Source organism: Caretta caretta, chromosome 4 (assembly GCF_965140235.1).
Source record: "Caretta caretta isolate rCarCar2 chromosome 4, rCarCar1.hap1, whole genome shotgun sequence".
In the NCBI taxonomy this organism is placed as follows: domain Eukaryota; kingdom Metazoa; phylum Chordata; order Testudines; family Cheloniidae; genus Caretta; species Caretta caretta.
Window position 1 is genome coordinate 90,799,560 of NC_134209.1, and position 24,488 is coordinate 90,824,047.

The following is a 24,488-nucleotide window of genomic DNA, read 5'->3' on the forward strand; positions in this document are numbered from 1 at the left end:
AATTAACTCAAACTTCTACTCTCACAAGTCTGCTGTAAATTTAATACTGGATAAGTAGTAAAGAATTATTCCTTATCTATATTTCTTTAAGAATGACAATATATTTCATAAGTAAACAGACTATCTTTTCGTTAAGGAAAAAACCTGCTGCACATCAAGTAAGGAAGACATGGACTAATGGGCTGGTAGAATCCAGAAACTCCTGAGTTCTAATCCTTGCTCTGACACTTCATCAGTGTCCTTGGGCATTACACTTAATACTTGCCCATCTCACAGGAGTGTTCTGAAGATTAATTATCCATGATGCTCTTCAGATTAAAATTCCTATACAAGTGCTAAGGAGTGTCAAACCCCTTCCTCTGTCTAATCTGAATATGGCATAGAATATGTTCTAAATAAAAGTTATTGATATATTCTTACAAACCTTGTTCTGTACCTTATTCTCCTTCAGGGATTCATCTTCAGAATCCTCTGTCTCTGATTTGTTATCTTCAGTCATTTTCAAGCTACAGTGATTTTTTCTAGAATAAAGATGAGCAATAAGAACTTTCCTGACACATAATTTAAAAAAAAAAAAATCTGTATCCATGTGTAACCCATTACATGCTAACCAATGGGTTGCACATTTGTCCTCAACATGCTTTATTTAAACAACAAAACCAAGGGTTCATTGGTGACCTAATGGAGGTGGTTCTGTACGACCTTGCAGGAATCCCAGGTTTAATTTCTTCTCAGTTTTCAATTCCCAGGTCATCAGCTTCAAGAAGTGCTGCAGCAGCCACATATCCCTCAACAGCAACCCCCACTGTCAGTTTAAGAAATAGAGTTAAAAGGCTCTGAAAGAGTTCAGCCTGGTGCTGAGCGGCCATAAAGATGGAGGGGCTGGGGGAAAATGATCGTCAGGAGTTCAACAGGAATGCAAAAGGTTCCCTGAAAGATCAAACCCACTATTTTTTTGGTCTTGATAAGTTCACTCAAGCAAGCATTACTTCATATTTATACCAAATCTGTTTTAACAAAGCAGAAGTGTATACACAAAAATTGTTTTACAATAATTTGAAATGAAGAGAAATTTTCTCAGGTCAAAGAAACTATATCAGAATCAAAGCAAATTAGATTCCCTTTCAATTGTTTATTCTAATATTTTCTTTGCCCTTTTTGCTGAATAGTAGTCATTTGCAAATAGAAGTTCCACTAATGGATCACAAATTTTTTTAAAAGCCTTTCACTTCCTCCAGCACAATCCTGACACCCACATTACAGTAAGAAAGTCTTAACATACACAGATGCATTATGCCAACCATGTACTGCTTATAATTTACAAGCCAGAATTCCTTTTCCTCCGACCTAGTGACTGATTTGGGCTTTGGCTTCTTACCTGGACAGTTTTAAGCAGGGTCATTTTAAAAGACAGCAATTGAGATACAATGAGGACATTTTTCACCATTTAAAGTCTTTCTTGAAATAATGGGATGATCCGGAGATCATACCAACCTACAAAGGCAAGCTTAAGTTTTCCAAACATTGTCTAATAGTTTTCCAGGACTGGAAAATATTTTATTTTCACTGTACCTTGTTTCTGCATTTTTCCCTTGTGGAGATGAATCAGATGAATGACTAGCTGACATGTCGTGTTCCTCTTCCTGCAATTCCACATTCCCACCAGCGTCTACAGCAGTGCTGTGTAAAGGGTGATCTATATATAACAGAAAAAAAAAACATGGAAGTTTGCAACTTTGTCTGCTTAGGCAAAGCAGTTGACTGCACTAGCATCGTTTTGCTACATTTCATATAATTGGGCATTGTTATGATTTTTATGTCTACTGTGTGTCTTTTTCAAATTAAGCCTTATTTAAAAGTACACTTTAATTTTTTTTGAGAAGAAGAAACTTGGGGCGAGCAAGGGGTATCTATCAATGGGCCCCATATGAAGCATGAAAAGTGGTTTTAATATTTCACCAGAAAATAATGTATATATGGTTGAGAATGAGATCTTTCCTTTTAAGGATATTTGAAAGTGACAGGACAATGCTTCTTCTCCTTGCAAATGTTTAAAAATATCTCCACATATATTCTTAGGATTGCAGAACAGTTTCATTTCACAGTTCTCACCACCTACAGCACAAGAATGGAGGAAGATGACAAACACCCAAGAACCATGAAAACACTGCTGTTTTATATAACACAAGAGATGTTCTACTATGTACTTCCAGGGTTACTATCTGGAATTTACCAAACTTAAAACTTTTATATAGCACCTTTCACTGTGATATATAAGCACTACTCAAAATTAAAGAGTGCAAAAGCCCAAAACAAAGAGGTAATTTTCCCTTTTCATTCCCATAGGCAAGGAGTGACACTGAGGCTTTTGTTTATGGTTTTTAAAATAACGTATGTGCAAGATAACTTATAAAAATAATGTATTAAACAATTTTAAAAAGTTAAATACTAACCAAATGAATCATCGGGCTCCTCAACTTGCCCAGTCTCAGTTATCTTCAATATCCTTGAGACATCTGGTTCCTCACATGGAAGTAATTTACTGCGAGGATGGGACTTGGTTTTGTATTCCTGGGTGGGTATTAAAGCAATGTCTTCTACATCCAACTTTCCAGTGTTAAACAAATTCAATATAATGACAACAAATTTAAAATAGTATTTAGAATTCAAATTTAAAATAGAATCCATGACATTGAGCTATGGTGCAAAACATTTGAAAGGTGACATGCATGCATTTTCTTCTTTACACTTATTTTTTGTGAGAAAATGTAGGTAAAGTGAAGTGATACATATTACTATTTTGTATTATGCTATAACATTAGTTTTAGTTGTACATTATAAAACTTGTAAAAGTGTTACTTTAGACACATAAAAGATCAGCACATTCTAAGAACTAGTCTCTTTTAAAAAATCTGCCTTTTTTTTCCTTCCTTCAGACAAGGAGGGGGGGGGACATTTTCAGCCACCCCTCTTGTTATTCATATTACTATTGTGTGCTCTAGTCATGGATTTCCAAATGCCGCAAAACTTGCACGTTAAAAAATTAAATAATTTTAATTTGCTGACAGTTCCAAACAACAAATGTAAGTAGATCATTCAGCACAAGTTGCTCTATATTAGGAGAACAGAGGAAAAGGCATGTTTAAAAGTCACTTGTAGGCTGAATTTGGAGGCCCAACCAGCCTGCCAGTTTTATGTTTGTAACTCCCATTGATTTCAGTGAGAGTTGTGCAGGTGCAAATGAAGATCAGGGAATGAAGGGACAATCAATCACCTACATTTCTATTCTGTAAGCATAATATAGTTAAACTATATTCCCCAAGTTAAACTTTAAGGTTTTCATTATGGCAATGAAAATAAATGCATTAAATATTCCTGTTTTGGATGATCTCTATTTTTATCATGAGACACTTATCAAATCTTTGCCAGGATTTGAAAACTAGCATCACATTTTCAAGCAAACTGTCCATTTTACCACAAGGCACATCACTCTCACAAAAGCTGCAAAGCCGTGAGATTACAAAACACGGTTCCCAGAGGATGAAAGCTCATCCATGCATCCAGACCCCTATGCCCACATAGAAGGGTTAGCTTTCAGGATCTAGACCCAGGTGGGCAAACTTTTTGGCCCGAGGGCCACATCTGGAAATAGAAATTGTATGGTGGGCCATGAATGCTCACAAAATCGGGGTTCGGGTGTGGGGGAGGGGTGAGGGCTCTGGTTGGGGGTGCAGGCTCCAGGGTGAGGCCAGAAATGAGGAGTTATAGGTGCAGGGAGGGGGGTCCAGGCTGGAAGCACTGGCTTGAGGAGTTTGGGATGTAGGAGGGTGCTCTGGGCTGGGACAGAGGGGTTTGGAGGGCAGATCAGGGCTGGGACAGGGGGTTCGGGTGCAGGAAGGGGTACAGGCTCCAGCTAGGGGTGCAGGTTCTGGGGTGGGGCTGCGGTGCAAGAGGGTGCTCCGGGCTGGGATCAACAGGTTCGGAGGGTGGGAGGGGGCTCTGGGCTGGGGCAGGGTTTTGGGGTGAGGCTCACGAGTGCAGGCTCTGGGAGGCACTTACCTCAAGCGGCTCCCGGAAGCAGCAGCATGTCCCTTCTCCGGCTCCTACACGGAGGCGCGGCCAGGCACCTCTGCACAATGTCCCGTCCACAGGCACTGCCCCTGAAGCTCCCATTGGGGCGCCAGAGGGGGCCATTGGAGCACATAGGAGCCAGATGGGGGCCATGCTGCTGCTTCCAGGAGCTGCAAGGAGCGGCCCCTGACCCTGCTAGAGCACCAGAGTGGGGCAAGCCCCAGAACCCACTCCTCAGCGGGAGTTTGAGGGCCGGCTTAAAAACAGCTGCAGGCCAGATCCGGCCCGCAGGCTGTAGTTTGCCCACCCCTGATCTAGACCTTCAACAGCATGGCACATTTATACCTTATTCTTTTTAATTTACTACAAAATTAAGGTAACTTACATCCAGTTTATTTCTTTCCAATTTTTTCTTTGAGGTCTTCTCACTATTAAATATGTATAAAAGAAATTAAATGTACAGTTGAATATACTGAAGTTATTTAAAAATAACTCCACTATAAACCTACTCTCTCTTCTTCTCTTCATTCCTGTATCAGAATCAGGGCTACATTACATTATTACATTACCTGTGTCTAGCTTCTTATCAGTAGCAGAGCTTAACCCAAATGACAAAGGAAATGCTCAAATATAAATTTAATATTATATATTTACTTTTCACTCCTCAACAGACTTCTATTTAGGCAATACTTAATAAGAGGAGGGGCATGAATGACATAAACCCAAGCGTTACTGTTTCTCCAAAGGGTAAACAGTTTACAGAGGGCCTTTGTCAGGAAGGAGTTAACTGCTCTTTTCCTGGTTCAACTAGTCTGGCTAGTTATTAGTGGGGATTAGAGCCATATCTCTCCTTCTATTCCCTACCCACATCCTACAGAAAAAAAGCAAGTGAGAGAGTAACCCTGCTTACTTCTACCTGACCAAACCGAAGGCCCAGGTAGCCTGCATAGTGTTGAGTGTCTCATCCAAATCACAATTTAGCCCAAAATTAAGCAACTGGATATTTTGCATTAAATTTAGGATCACTTCTACTACCCCCCCAAAAGAAAACTCTACTGCTGTTACAGATGATGATTAAATAGCGTTTCAGAGTGAATTTCATACATGAAAGGGAAAAAACAAACTAGCGCTTTTTTGTTAAAACAAATTAAATTTGAACACAAGCCATAATAATCAAAAATATCTTAATACACTATGCTAACTCCTGAACAGTCAACCCTTATAAGACTATTCATAGTTGGCAGGTCACTGAAAATTATTATCTGTGGATTTGTAATAGAATTTTCAATTTGACTGATGACCTGAATGTCGTGCTAATTGGGGCACTTGTAATATACCTCTTTCCTACAAATGGTCCATTACCTCCACTAGTTAATGACAATATTGTTTGAGCAGGGTTTTCTGTTAGTTTGTTTCCTAAGATGAGCGCACTTAATATCTGCCAGGCAATTTCAATTTTAAAAATTAGCTAGTTTAAGAGAAATATGTTGTCTGAAAAAGTTCTGTTTCGTGCTTAAAAAATTAATGTACAAAACCTATATTTTCACACTACTGTATATACATATACACACAGCATTTAATAGTTTCTCCATTTGCAAAAGAGAACTGTTACCACACAGTGTTAAAATATTTACATTAATAAATGCTTTCAGTTGCAAATCATTAACATAACATATAGACTTCAAATTTATACTTAAGTAAAATTGCTGAAAGTCTTTTTTTATTTGTCTTCCAAAGTTTGAATTCAGAGTAGTGTGTTTTATCTAAAACCTGGTGATAGCACGGATATCTGTGAGAGGTAGTAATTAAGTTGTCAACTACTGAAAAAACAACAAAGGTCAAGATTTTTTAAAATGGGTACTAAAGTTAGGTTCTGATCCTACATTTCACTGTAGGAGAGCCCCACAGAAGTCAGTAAGGCTATGCATGCATACAGCAGTTCACCCAAGCACAGCCTATTGCAAGACAGGGATCTTAATACCTTATTTATGCCCTGACTCAGCAACTGAATGTACGTGGGCTGCCCCATGCCTATAACGAAAAAGCCACTGGATCAGGCCATAAGGCTCCGAAATAAATTGCCTGATTTTCAAAAGTGCTGAGCACTTAGCAGCACCCATTGACTTTAGGCACCCATAAAAAAAAACCAACAATCTTAGCCTCAGTGGTCTCAGTTTAGGTGTAGGCAGGTGAAGTGTTTCAGTTCACTTTAAAGACATTGGAGTTCATTGGTAAAGGAAAATTCACAGCATTATTTACTTACAGAGCAGGCATGTGGCTTTTACTATGCATCTTCCTTTTCTTATCCATGTCACTTACAGAAGTTTTGTATTCAAATGCCTTTTCTGAAATGACATGTTAGTCTCCATTTAATGTGGGACCTGTCCTTCACAAAAAGAGTACATGGAAAGCAATGTGTGTCTATAAAGTTACCTGTACATCAATACCAGCACACCACAGAATCAAGGTGGGGCCCAGGGGAGTGAGGGGAGAGCTCATCCAAGCTGCTGCTGCAGGGGCCAGGATGGCAGGGCGATTTTGCCACAGACAGCTAGTACCTCAAATTTAGCCAGGCAAGAAAACAGTTAGTCCCATCTCCCCCCTCCCTTCTCTTCCCCTCCCCAGCCCTTTCCCCATCACTCAACCCCCTTCTATTCTGGTCTCAGTGCATATTGGGAGATTGGCTTCTCACATAGTTAGTTGCAATGGGAGATTAGCAAGGTCCTGTTGTGAACATATCTGACACACATACCAGCCCTGCCTCCAACACCCAGCAGCCAACCGCTTCCACCCCCAGATATAGTCCTTGACATAAACAGCCCCTTTGAAAGCATCAGCCAAAGGAAATAGTCACTTTCAATGTGTAAGGATTCTGTGCAGAGAAGGCTGACATTCCTGTCTGGAATAAAGCAGATATCACGTGCCTGCAAGAGACACTTGCAGGGGGGTCAGGAAGGGATTTCCCCCCCCGCCCATATTCTGGGTGTGGGAGTTTGGATCTCCTTCCTCTGAAGCATTTCACTTAATCATGTCCCTGCCACTGAGGGGGCCTCGGGCATTGGTATGCTTTAGTCCTTCCTGTGGGCTGTAATACCTCATTTCAGTTGTTGTGTTTCATGAGGTGGCACTGATGGTCTGTAATATACAGGCGATCAGACTAAATGATCCTGTGGTCCCTTCTGGCTTAAACTCATATCTTTGACAGGGAAAGACAATAGCACTAAACATTCCTGTCATGCGCATTGCTGCAAAGGTTGAAAGCAGCCCCTGGTAACACAGTACTTGTATGTGACAAAAGACTGGTAAAAAACACTGCTGTGAAACACCATGGTATAAGAGAACTTAAGGATGAATTCGACCAAATAGCAGTAGTTTCTGTTTACAAGCCACCAAGTGAACAGCTGGTATGGTCTACTGACTTTCTCCTGCCAGAAAAAAAAACAAGCTTTGTCACAGGTGAATTCAACAGTCACAACACAATCTGGGGATACTCCAGCAATGATAACAATGTGGAAAAAGTTAAGAAGTGGAAGTCAACAAACAACCTGACCTTGCTGTATGACTTCAAGGCTAAATGTGCCTTCCAAAACAAATGATGGAACAAGGAATACAATCCCAGCCTACCCTTTATCACCTCTGAAAATACATGCTACTTCAGAAAGGAGGTCATGGCAGCAATCCCATGATCACAACACAGACCACATATAACATTTATGCAGGAAAACATAGTACCTGCTGAAATTCAATATCAGAAAGTCTGACTGGAGAAACTTTACCTCCAAATTGGATAGATCCATCTATATTATTACTCCAACACAAAAGCACTACAGAGAATGTGTCTCTCTAATGTGGAAGACTGCCCAAAAACACATCCCCAAGGTATGTCAGACATTATATGTACCTGGGCTTTCAGAACAAACATTCAAACAATATAAAAGATATTTAGGACTATTTGACCCAGATCAGTGAACTACTGGGCTCAGAAAAAAAAGAGAAAGAAGCAGTGCAACAGCTGGAGCAAACTGATTGAAACAACAAACGTGTGTCATAACAACAAAAAAACCATAGGTTTCAGAGTAACAGCCGTGTTAGTCTGTATTCGCAAAAAGAAAAGGAGTACTTGTGGCACCTTAGAGACTAACCAATTTATTTGAGCATGAGCTTTCGTGAGCTACAGCTCACTTCATCGGATGCATACCGTGGAAACTGCAGCAGACTTTATATATACACAGAGAATATGAAAAAGCTCAATGCTTTTTTTGCCTCTGTTTTCACTAACAAGGTCAGCTCCCAGACTGCTACGCTGGGCATCACAAAATGGGGAAGAGATGGCCAGCCCTCTGTGGAGATAGAGGTGGTTAGGGACTTTTTAGAAAAGCTGGACGTGCACAAGTCCATGGGGCCGGACGAGTTGCATCCGAGAGTGCTGAAGGAACTGGCGGCTGTGATCGCAGAGCCATTGGCCATTATCTTTGAAAACTCGTGGCGAACCGGGGAAGTCCCGGATGACTGGAAAAAGGCTAATGTAGTGCCAATCTTTAAAAAAGGGAAGAAGGAGGATCCTGGGAACTACAGGCCAGTGAGCCTCACTTCAGTCCCTGGAAAAATCATGGAGCAGGTCCTCAAAGAATCAATCCTGAAGCACTTGCATGAGAGGAAAGTGATCAGGAACAGCCAGCATGGATTCACCAAGGGAAGGTCATGCCTGACTAATCTAATCGCCTTCTATGATGAGATTACTGGTTCTGTGGATGAAGGGAAAGCAGTGGATGTATTGTTTCTTGACTTTAGCAAAGCTTTTGACACGGTCTCCCACAGTATTCTTGTCAGCAAGTTAAGGAAGTATGGGCTGGATGAATGCACTACAAGGTGGGTAGAAAGCTGGCTAGATTGTCGGGCTCAACGGGTAGTGATCAATGGCTCCATGTCTAGTTGGCAGCCGGTATCAAGTGGTGTGCCCCAAGGGTCGGTCCTGGGGCCGGTTTTGTTCAATATCTTCATAAATGATCTGGAGGATGGTGTGGATTGCACTCTCAGCAAATTTGCGGATGATACTAAACTGGGAGGAGTGGTAGATACGCTGGAGGGGAGGGATAGGATACAGAGGGACCTAGACAAATTGGAGGATTGGGCCAAAAGAAATCTGATGAGGTTCAATAAGGATAAGTGCAGGGTCCTGCACTTAGGACGGAAGAACCCAATGCACAGCTACAGACTAGGGACCGAATGGCTAGGCAGCAGTTCTGCGGAAAAGGACCTAGGGGTGACAGTGGACGAGAAGCTGGATATGAGTCAGCAGTGTGCCCTTGTTGCCAAGAAGGCCAATGGCATTTTGGGATGTATAAGTAGGGGCATAGCGAGCAGATCGAGGGACGTGATCGTTCCCCTCTATTCGACATTGGTGAGGCCTCATCTGGAGTACTGTGTCCAGTTTTGGGCCCCACACTTCAAGAAGGATGTGGATAAATTGGAGAGAGTCCAGCGAAGGGCAACAAAAATGATTAGGGGTCTGGAACATATGAGTTATGAGGAGAGGCTGAGGGAGCTGGGATTGTTTAGCCTGCAGAAGAGAAGAATGAGGGGGGATTTGATAGCTGTTTTCAACTACCTGAAAGGGGGTTCCAAAGAGGATGGCTCTAGACTGTTCTCAATGGTATCAGATGACAGAACGAGGAGTAATGGTCTCAAGTTACAGTGGGGGAGGTTTAGATTGGATATTAGGAAAAACTTTTTCACTATGAGGGTGGTGAAACACTGGAATGCGTTACCTAGGGAGGTGGTAGAATCTCCTTCCTTAGAGGTTTTTAAGGTCAGGCTTGACAAAGCCCTGGCTGGGATGATTTAACTGGGAATTGGTCCTGCTTTGAGCAGGGGGTTGGACTAGATGACCTTCTGGGGTCCCTTCCAACCCTTATATTCTATGATTCTATGAAACAATACCTCCTCCCACCCCACTGTCCTGCTGGTAATAGCTTATCTAAAGTGATCATCAGGTGGGCCATTTCCAGCACAAATCCAGGTTTTCTCACCCTCCACCCCCCCACCCCCACAAATTCACTCTCCTGCTGGTGCTAGCCCATCCAAAGTGACAACTCTTTACATAATCAAGTCGGGCTATTTCCTGCACAAATCCAGGTTTTCTCACATCCCCCCCACCCCCATGCACACACAAACTCACTCTCCTACTGGTAATAGCTCATTCTCTGTGTATATATAAAGTCTGCTGCAGTTTCCACGGTATGCATCCGATGAAGTGAGCTGTAGCTCACAAAAGCTCATGCTCAAATAAATTGGTTAGTCTCTAAGGTGCCAAAAAAACCATAGGCCATCATTTGTTAGCTGAACCCTAGGGGACAACAATCAAAGTGGATTACCGAAGTCTCTCTCAACCAGCTGGCACAACAACTCATCCTAAATGGTAAACCAGCCCAAAAAGCAAAGCATACAATGAAACAAGTCAAGCAGGTACTTTGTTTGCTCCTCAGGATCAGAAAAATCCGCAATGAGCAGTCTAACATCACGGAGTGGACAACAGTCTCAAAAACTCTGAAGTGTTGAAAGGCAGCTGGACATCTCATGAACTTTTACTACATTTTTGGACAAGAGTACAGAAGTGGCTACTTGATGTCTTTAATTCTTGAATGGAGACAACGCAGATACACAGGCTGTGGAGATAAGCTAAAGTGGTTGTGCTACTCAAACAACATGAAGACCCTAATTGCAAAGAGCTACGAACAACTATCCCTACTCTGCTCAGCTTACAAGCTATATGAGCACATAACTGGTGGAATAGCGCCAATAGCAGAAGGGCAACTGCCTGATGACAAAGCTGATTTCCATCCAGGACGTCAATACTGTGGTCAAGTTGCAAACTTACCCCAATAAACCCAAGATGGCTTTGAAACCCACAAAATTACAGAGACCATGTTTGTTCATCTGTCGGTAGCTTAAGACAGTGGTCTCCAAACTTTTTGGCTTATGCACCTCCAGGGTGAAGACAAGAAGACCTGCCGCAGACGCGCTGCCGGCAGAAGAAGACCAGAAGACCACAAGAAGGGGGAAGAAAGAAAAAAAAAGTGGCCAGAGCTGAGTTGCCAAAGCAAAAAAAAAAAAAAAAAAAACCGCCGGAGCAGCTAAAGCCGCAATATTGGGACAAATGGCATCCCAACCATGCATCAGTCGGGACACAGGACAAAGAACTAAAAATCGGGACAGTCGTCTGGTCACCCTAGGAACACCAGCCGTGGACGTGCAGAGCTGCTGCTGAAGAACAAAAACGGCAGAGTGCCATCTGGTGGCGCTCCTGCTGCCGCACACCCCCGGGATCATTTCGTGCACCCTAGTTTGGAGACCACTGGCTTAAGACACTGAACATGGGAAGAATTTTGAGAAATAGCAAGATGGTCCAGGTCGTCTCTTCCCTGCTTGAGAATCAGCATTCTTTGTCAAGATGGATAGTCAGAAACGTCAGTGGAGTAGTCAACGGAATGGACTGCCCCAAGGTTCAGTATGGTCACCCTTGCTTTTTTAATATGTCTTCACAAATGACCAACCAGAATTCCTTGATTTGCGGAGATTCATTTATGCAGATAGTCCTTGCATTGCTGCTACCCAATCAGAAAGATCTGAGGACACTGAACGCATTCTAACTGGTTCCCTGAGTGTACCTGGAGAAGATCATCATACATGGCTCCTGAATGCCAACCCGAGTAAGACATAAGTAAGTGCCTTCCAGCTGAAACACCATCCGTCTAAGTAAAAACTCCAGATAATGTAGGATACTACAATCCTTGAGCATTATAAACATCCGGTGTACCTTGGGGTCACATTAGACCAAATGCTGACATTCAAAGAGCACATAAGGAAGCTGAAAAACAAAAGTGAATTCCATGAATTATGTACTCCAGAAAGGAGTACTTGTGGCACCTTAGAGACTAACCAATTTATTTGAGCATGAGCTTTCGTGAGCTACAGAAACCGGACAACATAATATGGGAAACTAACTTCAACGACTCCAAGCAACCAATCTCACCCTGTGTTTCTCAACTGCGGAGTACTGTGCCCCAGTATGCTCACATTTGAGCCATGCAAACAAAACTAACAGCAAACTTAATCAATCAGTAGGTTCATCACAGATTCCTTGAAACTGACTTCCCATCTGTCCCTATGCCACTTCACAGGGACTGCACTACCATTAGGCAGGATTCCCTCAGTAGAAAGAAACAAAAAACAGGTGCATGATCCAAGACATACGTGGACACAGTCCACCATCCAATACGTGTAAGTCCAAAAAGAGCTTTGCCTCTGAAAGTCCCTCATCCTAAAAAAACACTTTGGAAGACTACAGACTAACAACAAGGCAGGACAGCCGATGATCCTGGAGAACCTGGGTTCCTTCGGAACAACTCCCCCAGGGAGGCACCGACCTCGGACACAAACACTGGCGTGAGAGCGGGGGTGGCAAAGGCTGGCTGCAACGTGGAAGTGGAAGCTGAGGGTAGACCCCAAATGCGAATGGCAAGAGCCTGGGCAAACACTTGCATCCGCCTGATGTAGCCAAATATGTGACAGGCCAGGGCCTGGCTGGGGTTTTGGAACAAGAAGCTGGGATAACGACCCAGACATAACCTCATCTGCCCCCCCCCCCAGCCGCCTCCAGCGCCCAACTCCCCACCCCCTCAACCACCACCACCATTGCTCTGGCCCCCTCCAAGGAGCCAGCCCCACCCCAGCACCCCCACTACCCTCCCAGCCCCCTCGAGACCAGGCGGTTAGTGGGGGGGGCAAGGGGGAGGGCAAATGACCAACCGAGGAGTAGAACGGCCTCCACTAGCCCCTGTCCGCGCTCTGTAGGTGGGCAGCGGCGGGAGTAGCGCGGCGGCGCCCGGGCTCGGCTCAGCAGACGCGCCGGGGGGCGGGACGCGCGCGCTCAGTAACTGACGCTGTGGCACCCGCTCCCGACCCAGAGAGCATCTTCCCGCGGCAATTCTAACCGCCCTGGGCGGGGGTGACGCACTCCCCGCACTGGCGCTGCTCACCGCCCCGCAGAGGGGGACCCGTTAACCCCTATAGAGCCCCCGCAGGCTAGAACGTCTGGTGGTAGCCGTTCGAGTGAAATGCCCCCCTCCCTCCGCAGCGTAAATGGTCTGATCCGCACGGGGGCGCGCCAGGAACTAGCGCCCTCCTGGAACAGAAGGGGGAAGCGCTGCTCTTGCCGGCGCGTGGGCTAGAGGCGCGGGCACGAGCCGCTCGCGGTCTGTGGTGGCTGGCTCCAGGCACCCGCTGGAGGGACGGCCCCGGAGCCGGGCCGCTTGTCTCCAGGCCCCTCAGCTACCCCGTTGCCCTGAGGCCGGCGCTAGAGCACGCGTGACCGGCTCCGTTGGACTGACCAGTCAGTGCTGCCCCGCCGAGCCGGGGCTGGGCACTGGCGCCTGCCACCGGCCTGGCAGCTGAGCTCCTTTTGAAGCAATACTGAGCCCAGCCCAGCGGTGGGAGCTGCTGATCAGTGCCGGGCTGGGCCCCACCTGCCAGCCGAGAAACCCTGCTCCCCTCCCCCACGGTGGAGCGCTGTATGCTCCCCTCCTCCAAGGCGTAGGGCTTGTGCGGGGGGGAGGAGAGATGCTGGAGCGAAATTTATTTGAGCATAAGCTTTCCTGAGCTACAGCTCACTTCATCAGATGCATCCACTGAAGTAAGCTATAGCTCACAAAAGGTTATGCTCAGATAAATTTGTTCGTCTCTAAGGTGGTACAAGTACTCCTTTTCTTTTCACTGTGATTAAGACTTCCCAGTCAATTCGAACAATATTAGACTACTGCCTGTACCTAGTGTAGCAAAATACACCAGACATACACCAGGGTGCCTTTTTCAAAAGGACAAGGTGTAAACAAAAAAATAGGGGGAAGCAACTTCATCTCCATTCTGCCATAATTCAAGCTTAGTCTTGAATAAGCAAGTGAAGATCTATACAAATCTTGCACCCACCTATGGGAGGGGTGCCAAAGGCAGCACAGGAGCTGATTGTCAGTAACACGCAGCCCAGGTCCTGGCGGCTCTGCATTTTAATTTAATTTTAAATGAAGCTTCTTAAACATTTTAAAAAAAAAACTTTATTTACTTTACAGACAACAATAGTTTAGTAATATATTATAGCCTTACAGAAAGACTTTCTAAAAATGTACTACTGGCTCACAAAACCTTAAATTAGAGTGAATAAATGAAGACTCGGTACACCACTTCTGAAAGGTAACTGATGCCTCTGATAGGCAAACAGAGCTGAATGCTTCCATTTTAACAGATTTTTCAGAATGTGCGCTTCAGCCAGTAAAAGGACTTAGAATCATAGAATATCAGGGTTGGAAGGGACCTCAGGAGGTCATCTAGTTCAACCCCCTGCTCAAGCAGAACCAATCCCCAACTAAATCATCCCAGCCAGGGCTTTGTCAAGCCTGACCTTAGGAACTTCTAGAGAAGGAGATTCCACCACCTCCGTAGGTGAGGCATTTCAATGTTCCACCACCCTCCTAGTAAAAAAGTTTTTCCTAATATCCAACCTAAACCTCCCCCACTGCAACTTGAGACCATTACTCCTCATTCTATCGTCTACCACCACTGAACACTCTAGATCCATCGTTTTCAGAACCCCCCTTCAGGTAGTTGAAAGCAGCTATCAAATCCCCCCTCATTCTTCTTTTCTGCAGACTAAACAATCCCAGTTCCCTCAGCCTCTCCTCATAAGTCATGTGGTCCAGTCCCCTAATCATTTTTGTTGCCCTCCGCTGGACTCTTTCCAATTTTTCCACATCCTTCTTGTAGTGTGGGGCCCAAAACTGGACATAGTACTCCAGATGAGGCCTCACCAATGTCGAATAGAGGGGAACGATCACGTCCCTCGATGTGCTGGCAATGCCCCTACTTATACATCCCAAAATGCCATTGGCCTTCTTGGCAACAGCACACTGTTGACTCATATCTAGCTTCTCATCCACTGTAACCCCTAGGTCCTTTTCTGCAGAACAGCTGCCCAGCCATTCGGTCCTTAGTCTGTAGCATTGCACGGGATTCTTCCATCCTAAGTGCAGGACTCTGTACTTGTCCTTGTTGAACCTCATCAGATTTCTTTTGGCCCAATCCTCTAATTTGCTTCGTGCTTCCTCCCCGTATCCCACATCCCCACTTCACCGAGGGAAGGAGAGCAAAGCCCTGAGGTAACCTAGTTTAAAGCCCTCCTTACTAGGTTAGCCAGCCTGCTTGCAAAGATGCTCTTCCCTCTCTTCAGTAGGTGGAGCCTCTCTCTACCTACCACTCCTCCTTCTTGGAGCACCATCCCATGGTCAAAGATTCAAAGCCTTCTCTCTGACACCACCTGCATAGGCATTCGTTGACTTCCACGATTCGACGGTCTCTACCCAGGCCTTTTCCTTCCACCGGGAGGATGGGTGAGACCAACTCTTTTATCCTTCTTCCCAGAGCCACATAGTCTGCAGTGATCTGCTCAAGGTCATTCTTGGCAGAATCATTGGTGCCCACGTGGAGAAGCAGGAAGGGGTAGCGATCCGAAGGCTGGATGAGTCTCGGCAGTCTCTCCGTCACATCGTGAATCCTAACTCCTGGTAAGCAGCAGACTTCTCGGTTTTCCTGGTCTGGGTGGCAGATAGATGACTCTGTCCCCCTGAGGTGAGAGTCCCCGACCACCACCACCCGTCTCCTTCTCTTGGGAGTGGTGGTCATGGAACCCGCATCCCTAGGACAGTGCATCTCATGCCTTCCAATCGGCGGAGTCTCCTTCTGTTCCCTTCTCTCAGCTGTATCATCTAGTCCACTCTCCACATTAGTACCTGTGGAGAGAACATGAAAACAGTTGCTTATGTATATCTGCGTTGCTGGTACATAGACGCTCCCCTTTCTTCTGGAGGTCACATGCTGCCAAATTTCTTCACCGTCCTATAGTAATTGGACTATACGGATTCTCAAGCTCTAGTTCCATTGCAAATTAAACAACTAAATGCAGATACCTTAAAGGTTTGGATACAAGAGCTGTATTCTAATTTACACTGATCTGGTATTCAGGAGGTAGGGATAATACATCACTGCTAGGTGAGTGGGGGGTGCAATAGACTGTATACATCACCCTATTACATTTTTCCTGAGATGAACATTCTGACATGCAGAAATGTCGGACAGCTAGTCGTGATGGGGCTATAGCAGACCTCTACTTCATGATGGACAGGTTTCTCTCATGTTCCTTCATGCTTCAACCACCATTCCAGAGGACATGTGTCTATGCTGATAACAGGCTCTGTTCGATAACAATCCAAAGCAGTGTGGATTGACATGTTCATTTTCATCATCATGAGTCAGAGGGCACCAGTAGAAGGCTGATTTTCTTTTTTGGTGACTGGTTCTGTAGTCTCCACCTTGGTGTGTTGCTCTTAAGACTTCTGAAAGCATACTCCACACCTCATCCCTCTCAGATTTTGGAAGGCACTTCAGATTCTTAAACCTTGGGTCAAGTACTGTAGCTATCTTTAGAAATCTCACATTGGTACCTTTGTGTTTAGTCACATCTGCAGCAAAAGTGTTCTTAAAATGAAGATGTGCTGAGTAATCATCCGAGAATACGATAGTATAAAATATATGGCAGAATGTTTGTAAAATGGAGACAGACATACAATTCTCCCTCAAAGAGCTCAGTTACAATTTAAACATTTAAAAAAAAAAAAAAGCATCCTCCGCATGGAAGCATGTCCTCTGGAATGGTGGCTGAGGCATGAAGGGGCATATGAATGTTTAGCATATCTGGCACGTAAATACCTTGCAATGCTGGCTACAAAAGTCCCATGTGAATGCCTGTTCTCACTTTCTGGTGACATTATAAATAAGTGGGCAGCATTATCTTCTATAAATGTAAACAAAACTTGTTTGTCTTAGTGATTGGCTGAACAAGAATTAGGACTGAGTGGACTTGTAGGCTCTAAAGTTTTGCTTTTTTTTTTTTTTTTTTTTTTTTGGAGTGCAGTGATGTAACAAAAAGCCTACATTTTAAAGTTGCACTTTCCCAATAAAGATTGCACTACAGTACTTGTATGAGGTGAACTGAAAAACACTTTGTTTATCATTTTTACAGTGCAAATATTTGTGATTAAAAGTACAAAGTGAGCATTGTACACTTTGTAGTCTGTGTTGCAATTGAAATAAGTATTTGAAAATGTAGAAAAACTTCCAAAAATATTTAATAAATTTCAATTGGTATTCTATTGTTTAAATAATGTGATTAAAACTGAGATCAATCACGAGTTAACTGCAATCAACAGCCCTAAAATAAACGTAAAGTGAACGCAGACTACACTTGAAACATTTGTCCCTGTGGCTAAGCAGGACTCCCCACCTCTCAAAGGCACTTAGTTATTAGGCTGTTTTTATTACAGAAGTGCAGTATGCCACTACCACAACAGGACTGAGATTTAGGATATAGCTACACTGCACACACAAAGTGTTAACTCACGTTAGCGAACATGAATTAAGATTGCAGTGCTTTCAGTTCATCTTCAACCCCACACTTCCTGATAGCAGCTCAAGTTCAAATTTAACGGGCATCCTGAGGTTGAATTTGAGTCAGTAGCTGGTAGAGTTGCCATGTTTCTACTGCTGAGTCAGCTGTGGTTGTCTAATTACACTCTAGGCCATACCCTTAAAAAGTTAGTCTTGAAGACTACCATTGTTAGGCAAACTTGATACAAAGGAGTCATCACTTGGTTTAAATCAGTGTCCAGAACCAAGTAGGGTTGAACATTTTAATATATATCACATAAGTGCCAAGAAGGGTACATATCTATATGCTCTCAGCAATTATGAATAATATCCCGCATAATTAAAATGGAGTAGAATATAATCTCACTAGCAAGACAGTATAAAGGACTTAAAAAGCAACAGACCAGCAGCACCTTCTCCAACAATTCCTCACCATTCTTCCAGTTTTCAAATCATGCGCTTTCCATTGTGGAACATTTTAGGATATTTTGGACCAGGAAAGGAACTTGCATTCTGAGGCTGTGACTGCCCCATAAAATGCTCTGCCACCAGCCTATTCTTTATGCCACTGAAGCCAAGGCACTCAAGATGGCAGGCTACTAGAGTGGAGAATGCCATGGGGCTTGAGATGGTCTTGGGCGGGTAGGTCCTCTGTTAGTAGGGTTTTACAGGTCAAAAAAAGTCCCTGTGCATCTTGAACTCCACCCATCAACTGACAGCCAGGGTGGGTCCTGGAGCACAGAGATCTTATTGTTCATGGCATGACACTTCACTTACCCTGCTGACCACTGCATTCTGTGCCAGCTTCAGTTTCTATATTGTCAAGTTACAGCTCCTTCAGAGTTCATGTCAGTCTAGCCTGACCATTAGAAGGTGACCATTGCAAAGGTTCACCTTTAAGATGAATAGTTGCAGCCTCCTAGACACATTTAAGTGAGGCAGTTGTCCTATTACGGCTACCTGATATTTAGTAGTACTTGGACTTGAAAACAGATCTATAGTTTGCAAACCTGAACAAGTGAAAGACACCTAGTAGAAAGGCTGATATTCTTGCTATTTGCATCCCAATCTCTCTTCTGGACTGAGGTTCAGGTTGTCATGCAGGCCCTGATGTCACCCAGGCATTAAGTGTCACTCAACCATTTGGGCCAGATTGGAGAAAGGTGCAGAGACACCAGTTAAGCCCCTCACGATCCTCCCAGCAGCATCATGTACATACTGCACCAGAGTGACAGGAGCGCTGTAGGAGTCTCCCAAGACACTCCCAGATGGTAGCAGTTTTACCATCTTGTTAACAGAACGCTGCAAGGGAAGTACAAAGCCACTTTACAGTAGCCCTATTAACCCCATCCCCCAACTTATCTGCAGATAAGCAGACACCACACTGATAAGGTACCAAGGACAGCTATAGCTGTCATTAAAGCACCGACACCTGATCCCCCATCCTTAGATCACCCACCAGAGCATCAAGTGTGGTCTCCAGTACACACCTAGGTAAGAAACCAGACTGACAATGGTCAAGGAGATGAGTCAACTAGATCTAAGAAAGTTGCAAGCCCACCAACTCCTCTTAAAGTTCTAGAGGCTGAATTTAAGGTGTTGTGAAGTATGTCACAAGAGAACAAGATTTACCTTAGCAATAACAACTTGTATATCAAGCTTCTGTCCCACGTGGTTTTGACAATCACAATTGCCAAAGGTTTATATTTAAGAATGTAACCTTTATTCATGCCTCCAGCATACTGATTACAACACCCAGCTATTTGCAAGGAGGTATTTGAAGATATTTTGTGCTTCCTTTGAGAATAGAATCAGTTTATTTATGCTGATCAAGCAAGTTACAACGTATGCTTTGTCTTAATGTTATAGGCATATTAACCAAGAGTCTGCAGATAAGTAGCAGTAGGCCATGATAAGAAGTTATCCTTGGGTGTCTCAGTTTTGTAGAGACAAGTTTAAACAACCAGAACTACCACTTCTGTATGACAAATACTGGAAGAATGAAGATTCATTGCTTAGTAAGTCACCCAAATGTTTAGTTAGAGCAGTTGTCTGATGTATAGTCTTATTTCATATTCTGTCAGTACATTAGCTATTATCTTCTTACCTTGAAAAATAAGTGCTCCACTCACATGAAATGCAGAAATATTTATTTTGGTTTCCTTCATTGGTTTTGGAAATTGTTTTGGTTTATAAAACATAGAAATAGCCAACACTAAGCAAACATCTGAACTCCCATGTAACAAGTTACTTGATATTCTAAGAGCATTGATTTGGATGTGTGCAATTAGGGTACACATGTATGAAGTTATACTAAATAATGCATTACAATCACACAAATCTTAGTGCAAACCTTGTGCTTGTATTTTACATATATCCATGTTTCCAAACAGTAATGAATGCTAGTGGTAAATCTTTATTTGTAACAAGGCTTAATTCTGCCAATTTTCCAACTGAACTTTGGACTACGATTTTATTTATGTATTTTTATACTATGTGGGAATTTGTTCAGGGGAAAGTCTAGCACGCGTTCTCTCTCTCCTCTGCCACCTTGTCTGAATACTTCCAATTGCTTCAAAGTATGTCGGATAGAAAAACATTCCTGCTTTCTGCTCTCACCCATTGTACTCAATTGCTCATACATTAAATCAGACAGCTGAGGGAGTGTGACAGAAGCTATTCTGTGTTTAGAGCACTTCGCATGTTAATGGAACAAAGCAGATTAAATACAGGAGGGGCCCATTGCAGGAGTCACTTGGCTAGTGCAAGGTGTACATTTACCTGGCCATTAGCACAGTCAAGCTCTTGAATGGTTTCCTTCTTTAAATTCCAGTCTTGTTCCAGAGTTTGGATCCATTTACACAGCTATGTCTGAAGCTTGTGTTAAATAGTTTTTGCTATGTTGATGAATTAGTTGCATACGCCCTCCTAAGGCAGAAGAATTAAACAGACTAATTTAGAGAGCCAGTATTGCATCATTCACCACCTGCACAGGGGTATTTGATAGGTATTCAACTTCTAGCTTACACAAGAGTAAGCTTCTGAGATCTCTTCAATGGGGCATGCTGAAGGAAGTTCTCTTCAATGGGGCACGGTCTTACCAAATTTTAGGGCTAATGCAAGAAGCACTGTTAACAGCTATCGCTTTTTATTTGATGATTAACTGTTTTTCCCTGCAGTAGAATAGAGAGACCTCTCCAGTATGCTAAATCCTTTGGGGTGGACAGTTGCAAAGTATCCTGCAGACAAGAACATGCTGGCAACAAGGAAACCAACTCCCTGGTTAACAAAAAAAAGTCACATTTTTGGTTGAGGAAGTTTAAATAACTTAATCATAGTTACATTTACAGTTTAAGGCTAATTTTGGAAATTGTAGTTGACCATAAAAATGGTCTGCAACATAACTGGACAGTAAGGCAATGTTCCATTTTCTTCAGTATTCCTATGGCAGGTACCCATTTGTGTACAAGTTAATGATTGCACAGTTTCCTTCCCTATGTTTGCTGTAGTCAAATTACAAATATGAAGGCCAACAGTAGACTGGATGTTTGCCATTCTCTTCAACCCACTGTTCCCTCAGTTACATCCTGATATTAGCAGAGAGTTCATCTATCTGTGACTTGAAGAATTTTTGTAGTTCTCGTCTCTTTGCCTTCAGTGTTGGTGTCAACAAGCCATTTTCAATAGAAAACATCTCCATGCTCAGGGCAATGCCTTTGACCTGGAAAAAACGAACAATTAGCCTAGATTTACTTCTACTTTGCTGAGTGCATCCCATAGTAAAAAGGGCTTACAAAATGTGGTAGTGTACAGGTATTGTATATTATTTAGCAGATCACTTAGGGAAGAAGATTAGTTCAAAGCAGTTTCTGCACAGTCAGATTATGTAAGTATTGACATGTTTGGAGAGCCAGGTAATGAGTGAAAGTTGAGTTCAATTCCAATTGCACAATTGCTATAATGACAGTTTCTCACCTGCTCAAATGACTTCAAGCCAGATTCTTTCCCAACCTTCAACATATCTTCCAGAATATGTTTTTTGAGGTCCTACCAAGATTAAAAAAATTATACTATATATTGCATTCTACATGTTAAAGAGAATTGAAAAGACCAATGATTGGACTCTACATTTTAGAGCACCTACCTTGTTTTTGCATAGTTCTTCATATGAACCTTCAAATCCCTTTTTCTTGGCCCAGTTAGACAAAGTCTCTGCATCTGGTACTACAATAGCTATTAAGAAGGCCTAAAAATAATTTAAAAAAAAGCACATATTTGCTGAATAAACATTTAACTGAATTTCCTAGAAGCTCCCAGCGCTCCACTGTTAGTCTACATGCAGATCAACACTTTCATAATTAGTTACAACTTTTGCTTCAGAGTTTTTTGCAACATATAACCAACAAAATGTTGACTAACTTTCATATGCAACTTTCTACATTTAGAAGCTGGAGGCAGTTACTCTAAATTTTTAAAGACCACATTTTAAGTTGAAAGATGACAAAAAGTGCATTAATACTTGAATATTAGTTTAAAAAATAGTCAATTTCCCCTTCAGAATGGTTTCCAATGTAAGCAGCATTTCATTAGTACCCAAAACCAGAAACTTTGGTTCCACTGTCTAGCCTGGCTTGGATCCCTAATACCCCAAGAGAACCTACTTCAATAAAGATATTAAACTCCATCCAGCTTCACAGCCCTAGTTGTCCCCTACTACCCCACACTGGAACTCATACAAAGGTATCAAACAACTACAACCCATACTTGTGGGGACCACTTCCTGAACCCCTTCTTCTGGATTTCATACTAACCCCAACCTCTCCAAGCTCACTAGAAGCAAGTTCCCCAAAGACCAAGGAACAACCAATTCAAAGTGGCACCAGACCCTGCCAGGACAGATGCAAAACCTGTAGACATATCTCCACTGCTTTAATGATCAAAACCTCCTCTGCTCACCCCCTCCAAACACTTTCAAGGTCCCTGGATTGTTCACGAAATGCCCCAACAATATATGGGTAAAAAACAAGACAATCACTTTGCTCCCAAATGAGCTCTCAGAAAAATTATGGAAGACAAGTCAACTGAAGGTGAACATTTTTCACAAAATGATCACTATATCTGACCTCTCAGTTCTCATCCTCAAAGGAAATCTGCACAACATCTTCAAAAGATGAGCCCGAGAGCTTAAATTCATAAGTTGGCTAGACACTAAAAATCATGGACTGAATAGAAGCACTGTATTTATGGCTTATTACAACAATGTATAACTCACTCCCCAACCCAGCCCATGACAGGAGGACTGTTAATTGGCCACTTCACTGCAAATGGTCCCTGGAAACGTGTTAGCTATTTATGCTAAACTATCTGTTCCACCTTGTACTCAGTGCCACAGCTAAATAAGTTTCCCAGACCTGAAGAGCTCTGTGTAAGCTTGAAAGTCTCACCAACAGAAGCTGTTCCAATAAAAAGATTACCTCACCCACCTTGTCTCTTAGATCTGGAATAAGTTACGTAAGTGATGCAATTAGGGCATTAAAACAGAATTTTCAGACAGATGTAGCAACAAGGAGAAATGGTTATAAGATTTAACTGAGTGTCAGTTTTTAAAAAGGGAGATTGCATTAATAACCATACCTATCATTTGCATCTCATTGAAGGATACCTACCTGCAAGCTTTCTCCATAGACAAACACCTGAGCAACAGGTTCACTTCTCGTATACACATTTTCTATTTTCTCTGGTGCTATGTACTCTCCCTGTGCAAGTTTGAATATATGCTTTTTCCGGTCGATGATCTTTAAGGTACCATTCTGTGGGATAAGAGAATTTAATTTATTTCTCTTTACAGAAGGCAGGCATTTTATGAGCCATGCTACAAAGCTTTACAAACACACACACACTGGCAGATTAAATACCAGGAAGGTAAATACTTAGAGTAGCCCAAGAACCAACCAGTAATCCTATCAATATTAGTTCACTCCAAGCCTGTAACAGGAATAACTTTTGCCTGAATGTACTCGATTTAGAGACTGTTCTGATTTTTGCTGTCTATTTAAACAGAGGTCACATGATTTAATACCACTAAGGAAAAACTGAAAGCAAGAGGGAAAGGCAGGCAGACAAGCCATTCAAATTATTAGGCTAGATAATGGATCTAGAGCAGGGGTGGGCAAACTATGGCCCGGGGGCCACATCCGGCCCTCCAGATGTTTTAATCCAGTCCTGGAGCTCCTGCCAGGGAGCAGGGTCCGGGGCATCCCCGCTCCAGCGCTTGCCCTGCTCCGGCACTGCAGCTGGGGAGTGGGGGTCAGAGGCTTGCACCACTCTGCGTGGCTCCTGGAAGCAGCAGCAGCAGCATGTCCCCACTCTGGCTCCTACATGTAGGGACAGCCAGGGGGCTCCGCACGCTGCCTGTCCCAAGCGCTGTCCCTGCAGCTCCCATTGGCCAGGAACCATGGCCAATAGGAGCTGCAGGGGTGGTGCCTGCGGACAGGGCAACGCGCAGAGCCGCCTGGCCATGTCTCAGCGTAGGAGCCGGAGTGGGGACATGCTGTTTCTTCTGGGAGCTGCTTGAGGTAAGGACCGCCCGGAGGTAAGAGCCTGCACCACTGACGCCCCCACGCCCCAACCCCCTCTGCCCCAGCCCTGATCCCCTTCCTGCCCTCTGAACTCCTTGGTCCTAGCCTGGAGCACCCTCCCACACCCTGAACTCTTCATTTCTGGCCCCACCCTAAAGCCCACACCCCCAGCTGGAGCCCTCACCCCCTCCAGCACCCCAAACCCCAATTTTGTGAGCATTCATGACCACCATACAATTTCTATTCCCAGATATGGCCCTCAGGCCAAAAAGTTTGCCCACCCCTGCTCTAGACCAGCGGTTCTCAAAC

At 43.5% G+C, this 24,488-nt stretch overlaps 2 protein-coding genes across 14 annotated transcripts in view; both read right to left on the reverse strand.

Annotated features, from left to right (window-relative positions):
• Positions 1-20,471, reverse strand: part of CENPU (centromere protein U) — a 36,872-nt gene extending 16,401 nt beyond the window's left edge. For 5 of the 11 annotated variants that reach the window (XR_007356380.2, XR_007356379.2, XR_007356377.2 and 2 more), the window contains exons 1-7: positions 12,880-13,168; positions 6,505-6,629; positions 6,335-6,416; positions 4,457-4,499; positions 2,454-2,607; positions 1,573-1,696; positions 425-521 (exon numbers count right to left, since the gene is read on the reverse strand). Coding sequence is in view for 7 of the 11 variants with exons in the window: in XM_048847935.2 (XP_048703892.2) it covers positions 425-521; positions 1,573-1,696; positions 2,454-2,607; positions 4,457-4,499; positions 6,335-6,381 (465 nt within the window). In the remaining 4 variants the exon portion in view is untranslated. Of the gene's footprint in view, positions 1-424; positions 522-1,572; positions 1,697-2,453; positions 2,608-4,456; positions 4,500-6,334; positions 6,417-6,504; positions 6,630-12,879; positions 13,171-20,382 lie in introns of those variants that run through there. The other 6 variants (XM_048847940.2, XM_048847937.2, XM_048847941.2 and 3 more) reach the window with 6 other exon arrangements.
• ACSL1 (acyl-CoA synthetase long chain family member 1) overlaps positions 19,735-24,488 on the reverse strand; it is a 58,231-nt gene continuing 53,477 nt past the window's right edge. For all 3 annotated transcript variants that reach the window (XM_048847927.1, XM_048847928.1, XM_048847929.2), the window contains exons 18-21: positions 23,268-23,411; positions 21,746-21,847; positions 21,577-21,648; positions 19,735-21,322 (exon numbers count right to left, since the gene is read on the reverse strand). In XM_048847927.1, the coding sequence (XP_048703884.1) occupies positions 21,182-21,322; positions 21,577-21,648; positions 21,746-21,847; positions 23,268-23,411 (459 nt within the window). In that variant the 3' untranslated portion in view covers positions 19,735-21,181. The remainder of the gene's footprint in view (positions 21,323-21,576; positions 21,649-21,745; positions 21,848-23,267; positions 23,412-24,488) is intronic.